Source organism: Thalassophryne amazonica, chromosome 5, assembly GCF_902500255.1.
Source record: "Thalassophryne amazonica chromosome 5, fThaAma1.1, whole genome shotgun sequence".
Classification (NCBI taxonomy): domain Eukaryota; kingdom Metazoa; phylum Chordata; class Actinopteri; order Batrachoidiformes; family Batrachoididae; genus Thalassophryne; species Thalassophryne amazonica.
This window is the reverse complement of record NC_047107.1, coordinates 128142336-128151361: the sequence shown is the minus strand read 5'-3', so window position 1 is coordinate 128151361 and position 9026 is coordinate 128142336. Positions and strand designations below refer to the sequence as shown.

The 9026-nt window shown below is 43.7% G+C and overlaps 1 protein-coding gene across 1 annotated transcript; it reads right to left on the bottom strand.

Moving 5' to 3' along the window:
* Positions 1-1849: 1849 nt before the first annotated feature.
* Positions 1850-8629, bottom strand: rnf214 (ring finger protein 214). Its single transcript, XM_034171340.1, has 7 exons — positions 8440-8629; positions 6444-6553; positions 5955-6184; positions 5546-5679; positions 3777-4005; positions 3483-3692; positions 1850-2924 (listed from the first exon to the last, which is right to left on the bottom strand). Exons 2-7 carry the CDS (start codon positions 6541-6543, stop codon positions 2160-2162), a joined length of 1668 nt encoding a protein of 555 aa, XP_034027231.1. The 5' UTR covers positions 6544-6553; positions 8440-8629; the 3' UTR covers positions 1850-2159.
* Between the last annotated feature and the right edge of the window lie 397 nt (positions 8630-9026).

Genomic DNA, 9026 nt, shown 5'->3' with positions numbered 1-9026 from the left:
TCTTGCAATACATGACCCCATCCATCCTCCCTTCAATACGGTGCAGTCGTCCTGTCCCCTTTGCAGAAGAGCACCCCCAGAGTATGATGTTTCCACCCCCATGCTTCACAGTTGAGATGGTTTTCTTGGGGTTGTTCTCATCCTCTAAACATGGTAAGTGGAGTTGATTCCAAAAAGCTCTATTCTGGTCTCATCTGACCACATGACCTTCTCCCATGCCTCCTCTGGATCATCCAGATGGTCACTGGTGAACTTCAAACGGGCCTGGACATGTGCTGTCTTGAGCAGGGGGACCTTGCTGCCCTGCAGGATTTTAAACCATGACAGCATCGTGTGTTACTAATGTAATCTTTGTGACTGTGGTCCCAGCTCTCTTCAGGTCATTGACCAGGTCCTCCTGTGTAGTTCTGAGCTTTCTCAGAATCATCCTTACCCCACAAAGTGAGATCTTGCATGAAATCCCAGACTGAGGGAGATTGACAGTCATCTTGTGTTTCTTCCACTTTCTAATAAATAATCATAACAGTTGTTGTCTTCTACCAAGCTGCTTGTCTGTTGTCCTGTAGTCCATCCCAGCCTTGTGCAGGTCTACAGTTTTGTCCCTGGTGTCTTTAGACAGCTCTTTGGTCTTGGCTATGGTGGACAGGTGTGTGAACAGGTGTCTTTTATACAGGTAACAAGTTCAAACAGGTGCAATTAATACAGGTAAAGAGTGCAGAATAAGAGGGCTTCTTAAAGAAAAACTAACAGGTCTGTGAGAGACAGAATTCTTGCTGGTTAGTAGGTGTTCAAATACTTATTTTATGCAATAAAATGCAAATTAATTATTTAAAAATCATACAATGTGATTTTCTGGATTTTTTTTAGATTCTGTCTCTCACAGTTGAAGTGTCCCTACGATAAAAATTACAGACCTCAACATTCTTTGTAGGTGGGAAAACCTGAAAACTGACAGGTGGTCAAATACTTATTTTCCTCACTGTAAGGAAACAATGTTCTCTGAATATGTGAAAATTGTCTAAATTCTCTGAAACTTCAAGTTCATGTTTGAAGGACTATATAGCTGTTGGTTAAAATATGGACAATTAAGTAATTGATTTTGTGTTATTTTTGGATTGTGCGATGTGTGCTGTTATTGGTGTGGATATGATGAGGAATTTGAGTTTGATTATTGTAAGATGTCTGTGTTTTGCTGTTCTGCTCACTTTGTTTTGTTTTGGTTTTGCTGTGATAAGTAAAAGTTACTGAGGTAAAAGGGGTCGGTGTATATTAGCTTTGCTTCTACCTTCACCCTTTCAGCTGCTTGGGTTGACTGGCTGAGAAATCAGTTTGGCTTTGTTTTATTTTATTGCAAAGTTCCAAATAACCTTGAACTTGACTCATGTGCATTTTTCCTACTCATTTCTTCAATGTTCTTTCAAAGATATGTAAACATTTTTAAAAAATATCTTCAATTCCACTGAGCACATAATTGTAAGCGTAAAAACACACTTAATAATTACAGACTGGTCCGACAGCACCGTCCACTCACCAGCGTCGAATTAATTTAATTGAATATAAATCTAAAGTAAGTTTACCGAGTGACTAATCAAGTTTTCAGATTTATAGTATGTACAGTTCATGAACCCTTCTGCAAGCGACTTGTTGGAGACGCCTGGTCTAAATCGTAGCACATCACATGACAAATGTTCTGGCGTTGGCGTGCTAGCAGCTAGCTGTACATAAACGGATTTTCCAGAAAGTCAGAAAGGTTACACAACTATAATTTTTCTGAATTATTTTATTTTTTATCTCCTTAGTAATATACATTGTTGCATGTTGACTTTTCCAGTCAGAATTTGATGGAGGCTTTTGTCATTCAGATATCCAGTTTTATTGAAAAACACTCATTTTCGAAAAACTTTAATTTGTTTACAAATTAATGAAAAAAAATTCTAATACATGGTGTAAATTTTATATGCAGCTGTCTGAAGCCTATTACTGATCATGTTCTACAGGTTAATTGGGAAGTGATGTTAGCCTGCAGGGGGCGCTGGGTGTGACGGCACCTCCTCGTCTTCAACGGATCATCCATCCTGAACAGGCTTTGGAATGGCACTGATGTGATTGGCTCTGGTCAGTGAAGAGTGCGACAAATGCTTCCTGTCATCCTGATCTTGTCACTTCATTGGACAGAACGGACACGAGTTGTTCTTGCTGGACTGCAGCCACACACGGATGCAGTCTTTGTGGATGGTGTGTGAGCAGGTCAGCGGGTGGCGTGACTCTGGATCCACATGGTTTTGGCACATCAGACAGAGCTTACGGGGCCCTGCCAGCTGACTTTGTCCTGCCGCCGCGCTCGCCCGATGTGGCAGTGGCATCGGCCTTTGAATGGGACCCAGGGGGGCAGCCCGGCTGACGGGCGCTGGGGCCGACCGCTCGTTCTGTGCCAGCTTGAAGCCAACCTGCTCAACGACTTCCTCCATCGACATGCCAGCCAGCGTTCCACGGGAGGTCTTAACTTGCTGCAAGAGCGAGGTCAGCTGAGCCCTGTTGCATTGTGGGAACCTCGCCCCGAGCTTCTCTAGGAGCTTGTCTAGTTTGCCTGCAGAAGCAGGGTCAGAAGCAGCCGGGGTTGGGGGCAGAGGTGGGGACGGGGCTACAGGGTACATGGCCTGGATGGGAGTAGGCACGTTGACGCTGTAGGGAGGAATCGCGCGAACTGGAGGCCTGAAATGGGGCTTGAACTGCAGCGGGGGCTGAAAGTGATGTTGGGGTGGCGGCTGGTGATATCGCTGACGGTACTGGGGGGGCCGGGGAGGCGGTGGCTGGTAATGGAAATGGTGCGGGTGCCTTTGGGGTGCAATGGGCCAGTTTATTGGTGGGGGTTGAAACTGTGGGGGAGCCACTGACTGAACAATCTGAGTGATCCTCAGGTCGGCCTATAAGAACAAAGAGTCAGTCATTAGCTGCTATCACCATTAACACTCTGGACAGAGTAAAATTCCAGGAAAACGACAAGCATCTGTGCCTCTACGTCCACATGAGCTTAACAGTCTTTGTGGTGTTGAATGACTGTTTTGATAATCATGCAACTTCATACCTGAATGAATCTATAAACTTACTTTGAAGGTGGGGCTGTAGTGAACATGCTAGGCTACTTAGCTAGCGAGCACGGTCACTACGCAAATAAATTCTAAAGGAAACGACGGTAGTTTTGTGTACTACTCAGTATTGTTGAACAACTGCAAACTATATTACCCTGTTTTTGGCACAATTTAACCTCAGATAGGCCAGACGTTTATAAATTATATCATGCGAGGTAGCTAGCTAATGCGATAGTGGGATCTGTTGATGTTCATGACTCGCAACCTTGCAAGCGTGTTGGTCAAATTGCACTAAGACTGAATTTGTTTACACTGATTACTGGAGAAAGTATACACCAATACTTCCTGGAGAAAATCCCCAAAACTGTGTTTGTTCCAGTCAATGGGCGTTACCATGGGAAGCTGAGGCAGAACCGGCATGCTGATCCTGGAGAGGGACTCAAACGTGTGACCTTGCTGGAGCTGCTGCAGCATCTCCTGGAAATGGCTCTGGAGCTCAGCCTGGTTCTTGCGGACCAGATCCTGCTTCTTCTCCCACTTCAGCCGTTCGTTCTGGTACCGCTGAGGAAACTCCGTCCTCAGGGTGTTCAGGAACAGACCCAGCTGGTGTCACAGAGACCAGAGTCAGAGAGGTGTTCACATGTCCACACCTGCACTATCAGTGAGAAGAACCTGTCTGTGATGTACCTCCTGCAGCCACGCCTCGATGCGTGCCATGGCGACAGCCCGCTGCTTCTCCACGGCGGCTACCTCGTCCTGCAAGGCCACCAGCTCTGCTTCCTGGGCTTCCTTCCTCACCCGCTCCATCTCCTGCCTCAGCTCCTCCAGCTCCTCCTGCCACTGACGCTGCTCCTCACTCTGCTCATCGATGAGGAGTGTCAGCTTCTTCTCGCTCTCTTCCAGTTCCTTGCCCAGCCTGGAGGGAGGAGGCTATTATCAGGACAACACTGCCACCGTCTGGAGACTCTGGGTGAGCGTTTGGACATCAGAGGGTGTTCTTGATCTGGCCAACTGTTACAAAGGGGTTTTCCCTTGAACACAAAAAACTAACCCAAAACCTACACAGTATGTGGGCAAGAACCCCACTTTGAGTATATGTAGTGAGGTCCATAAGTATTTGAACATCAGTGGTGTTTTTGTGGTGCAGCTGTGTATTAGCATATTTACTCAAATCGGGCCTGGGAGCATACGCTGGTACGCTTCACCACATCCACGACACCACAGAGGGTTCTAGATGGTAACCACCCAGACAGGCAACTGGTCCATCCCCACCTCCTGATAATAATCGCCTCTCTGCCATAGCTAGGTGAAACGTGGACATGTTCTTGGCCTTCTCTAGCCACTGGGGTCCTCAACACTCAAACATCTACGTGCTGGATCACAAAAAGATAAACGTGCCACACGGCCAAAATATCAAAGCTGACTCTCCCTCACAATGCAAGTGATCCTCCTCATGTTCGTCTCCCTAAGTAACGGTTCGTTTGACACAGCGTTCTTTAAGTGGTACCCAAGTGTCCTCCAAAGAGGCCTAGTACCAAAGACACCCAGTAGTTGCCTTACTGGTTGATGTCCCTCAAGACTTTGACTTTCTTTATCGTATAAAGATAATGGCATGGATAAACACCTCTGTCCAGCGACCTCATGACTCCATGAGCTCTTCCCAGGCGTCTCAAAGGCCGAAGACCCAGAGTCATGAACATCACTGTCAAGATCAGCCAATGTCTCTACAAGTTAAACACTTTCAGCACATACAGACACACTTCTGACGGCTGAGTCAAGAAACTCACTGAAAACCTGGATCTTAGTCTTGATCCAGGACTGTCGTCATAAAGCCAGACACAGATTCTTCACTCAGTTTCTCAAGTGCTGCAATCAGAGTGTCCATCGAGTCCACAAAGATCACAGCATATAGTGTCCACAAAGTCGAGATCAGTGAAGCTTTCCTCACTAACAAAAACACCAAAGCCTCTGGTTTCCACATCCCAACTGGGCGCTGACCCAGTCCATACAAGAAGTGTTGGAGCCAGACCACATCCCTGAGGAATCCCGGTTTTCACTGGGAAAAGCAGTCTCTGTCTCTGCTCGGTGCAGCGCTCGGTGTATCTGCTGGCTGTGACGTCCAGAAACTTCTTACAGAGCCGAAAGACAAGTTTGTGTTGCAAGCTGTCAAATCTAAACACGCTAATTAGGCAAGTGGTGCTGCAAGTGCTGCACTTTTTCTATGTGATTTACCATTTAGAAGGATCAAAAGTAATTGGACAGTTATTTCATTCAGTACATTCAGTAAAACGAATCAGTAAAACGTAAACGCCTCTTTAGGTAAATCCAGCTCCAGCAGGCCATCACCAAGTGAGTGCACATGAAGCGGAAAAGTGAGGGAAGCCACCAAGACACACATGACTACTCTGAAGAAGTTACAACTAGAACCTCCGCCGTCCCCAAAGCAGTCACGTTACCTGACGTTGTCTTCCTCAATTCTGGACTTCTCTGAGATCAGCTCTTGCCTCTTGGATAAGAAGGTCTTCCTGGTGGCCTTGGAGTTATTCAGCTGCAGTTTGACCCGCAGAGATTGTAGTTTTTCCATAAGAACCTGTGGATGTGTTTCCAGTCATTTCACTAAAGAGATCAACAGTGATGCAAAGAGTCTTAAAAAGGCTCAGACTTCGTAAACGATGACACAGTTATCACTTTGATGACCAACGAGTACTTTGGACCAGATTTTTCACACGTTCATGTGAAGGGTGAACACAGTCATCACAATATTTTCTGGAGTATTCGCGCTTTAATTTAGGATTTTTATTTTGTGACATACTCTGGACATTACGGTAGCCACTGACGCGGCACTCACATGCGCATCGGTCTGACCTGGTGCTGCCGTGTGGCCTCGTCCTTCTTCTTCTGCAGTTCCTGCTTGAGTTGTTGGCGCTCCGTCTCCTGCTCGTCCTGCTGCTTCCTCAGCTTCTCGTAACGTTCCTCTAGGCCAGTGCTGTACTCCAACATGGCCGCCACCTGAGCCTCCCAGTCCGGCTCAGTGTTGGTGCTGGATTCCGCCGTCCAGCTGTCCGTCTGCACAGACTGAACCCTGTGCATCAGCTCTGAGGAACAGGAACGAACCCTAAATCAGTGCTCGGTCCACACGGAAACCAGATCAGGTTCTTTGTGTTTTTTTTTTTGTTTTTTTGTTTTTTTGCATTTTGGTTGTCAGGTTCAACTGCACGTAACCATAAAACAATCACCATGGAACCACAGAGCGGACTGAAGCCTGGAGGGTTCGGTACAATTCAACGTCCAAATTGAAACCTTCCACCGGCACTTAAAAATAAAATAAACTTTCTTTTTTTTTTTTTTTTTTACCTTCCAGTGTCAGGTTCTCTAACTGAAGCTGAAAACCCGGATCCTCGTCTGGCTCTTGATGTGGATTGTGGACTTGGTGCAGCTGATCCCCTGAGGCCATGTCAACAAAACTACACACAGGATTTAAGTGGGTTTAGAACAAACAACAAGTCTCACAACTTAAGACAAACAAAATATACCAGTTTGAAAAAAAAGGTAGAAAATAAAAAGTTAGTCATTAATATGGAAAACAAAATATAAGGACACCCGAGTCAAAAAAACAGAATGTCACCTATCTGACAGCTTAGATTAGACAGAACTTTACTGATCCCCTGGGAAGACTCCCTCATGGAAATTGAGGTTCCAGCAGCATTGTATAGCAGCACACAGGGTAAGAAGCACACAGTATCAAACGTAAGTAAAAAGCAATTTGCAAAATGTAAATACAAAATATAAATACCAGAAATACTGCTTGCTACTGGCTTACTGGCCAGTACTGTTCCTCTCCTTCCTGTCCGCTGTCTTCCTGATACTCCTCCTCACTCCTTCAAACTGCCTTCAAGACTAAAACTAACAATTATTTATACAATCGGCTGATTGTCTTGACTAGTTGATTCATCATGTAATACAAAATGCCAAAAAAGGTGAAAAATATTCAGAGCCAAACACGACACCTTCAAATGTCTCAAAAAGATTCAGTTCACAGCTCGACAGGAGTGAAATAAACCAATAAATATTCACATTTAACAAACTGAAATCAAAGAATTTGAATATTTAAATTAAAAATAAATTTAAGCTGATTAACTGGAGTAGTCAATTCGTTTAAAAATCAATCAATTAACCATTGCAGTTCTAATTAGCATGAACCAAATATGCTAACTACAGCTGGTATTTTCTTTAATGTGTCGTGTTAACGTGCATTTGTTAACAATACAATCTGCATCAGAGACACTGATAATTCCCACAATCCATCTCCGGTCTGTGGGAGCTGGACAGAGAGGGGGCGGGGCCAACAGCAGCTTCTTTCCATTTACAGGGACAGAAAAAAAAAAAAAGGTTTTTAAGGACAAATGAGCTCAAAAATGCTGTTATCTTGTCTGTCTTAATGTCTATGGGAGTTTCCAACCCTAACTTCATTTATTTACTGAAAAAGTTGATTAAAAATGACTAAAAAACAACAATAAATGGGTTAAAAAAAAAGTTAAACATATAACTGTAAAACAACCTCTTTCACGCTTAATGTTAGCAACAACTGATGACATCAAGAAGCTAGAGTGCTGCGCTCATAGAGCGCAAACCTCCGCCAGCACGAGTTTCCATTTTCACAAATTTTTACCTTGGAAAAGTTTTCAAGGTCAAAGTCCTGTTAGAAGTGACTTTTCATAAGCTAAAATGTAAGACAAAATAGCTCAAAAGGGTTTTTCAATGTTAAAATCAAATATGTGCTAAATCTCCAATACAGATCAGATGTGCATCAAAGAGAGTGTCAGTCTGCACCTCGCTTTCAAATATAATTAAGATATAATATAAAACATACATTAAACGGGGTTTTCAACGTAAAATGTAAATGGCCACAAAATCTGTAACCGGGATCAGATCCGGATCAAACTTTGTCAGTCAATAAAGAAGACCATCCTACATAATACTCTCAAATATGAAAAGTAAAAATATTGGACAGTTATGAATTTTTGAAAATTGGTTCAATGCTACAGGACAAGGATTCTGACCTTGAAAACTGAATCAATTCTTGCCTATTAAAATATGAATCTTCAGTAAAATTTGGTGGGTTCCAGGCTGTTTACAAACAGACAAACAGGGTTAAAAACAAAACTTCCTCCACGTTCACTGGAGGAGGTTTTAAAAAAAGAGACAGACTTCAAAATAAAACAACGGATACGTTGTTTTAGTTATTTTTACATATAAAAACCGTGTTAGCTCTGAAGCAGCGTGTTCGCTAACTACGTCACAAAGTGAGCTTTGAGTCCTTCAAAGGTGTCTGAATTAAACTGTAACTGACCTGAGATCAGCGAACGTCAACTTCCCACCGTCAGTTGGCTTTAGTCAGTTAACTAACAGACAAGCAAACCAAACCAAAAAAAACCAAGTCTATTCTCTGGGTTTGAGGGAGAACTAAACCGTCCGTCACTGAATTTGTTCCGACTTAAAACGTGACACGTGTTTCTGGTTCTGCTGATCGAAGATCGTCGATTGACGCGATCCATCACTTCCATCTACTTCGACAAAAACCAGGACAACATCTGACTTCATTACTAAAATAAAAAAAAACAAACAAGCATAATAATAAATAAATAAATGGGAAAATGCTTAGTTGGCAAAACGTAATTGATTAAAGTACTGTCATAATAAACTCTTCTTTACCTTCACCTTTGGGGAGGTGATGGTCTCGTGGTTAAGCGCTGAGCTTCAAACCAGATGATCCTCTGTTCAAATCCCAGCCTGACTGGAAAATCACTAAAGGCCCTTGGGCAAGGTCTTTAATCCTCTAGTTGCTCCCGGTGTGTAGTGAGCACCTTGTATGGTGAATGTGAGGCATTATTGTAAAGCGCTTTGAGCGTCTGATGCATATGGAAAAGCGCTATATGA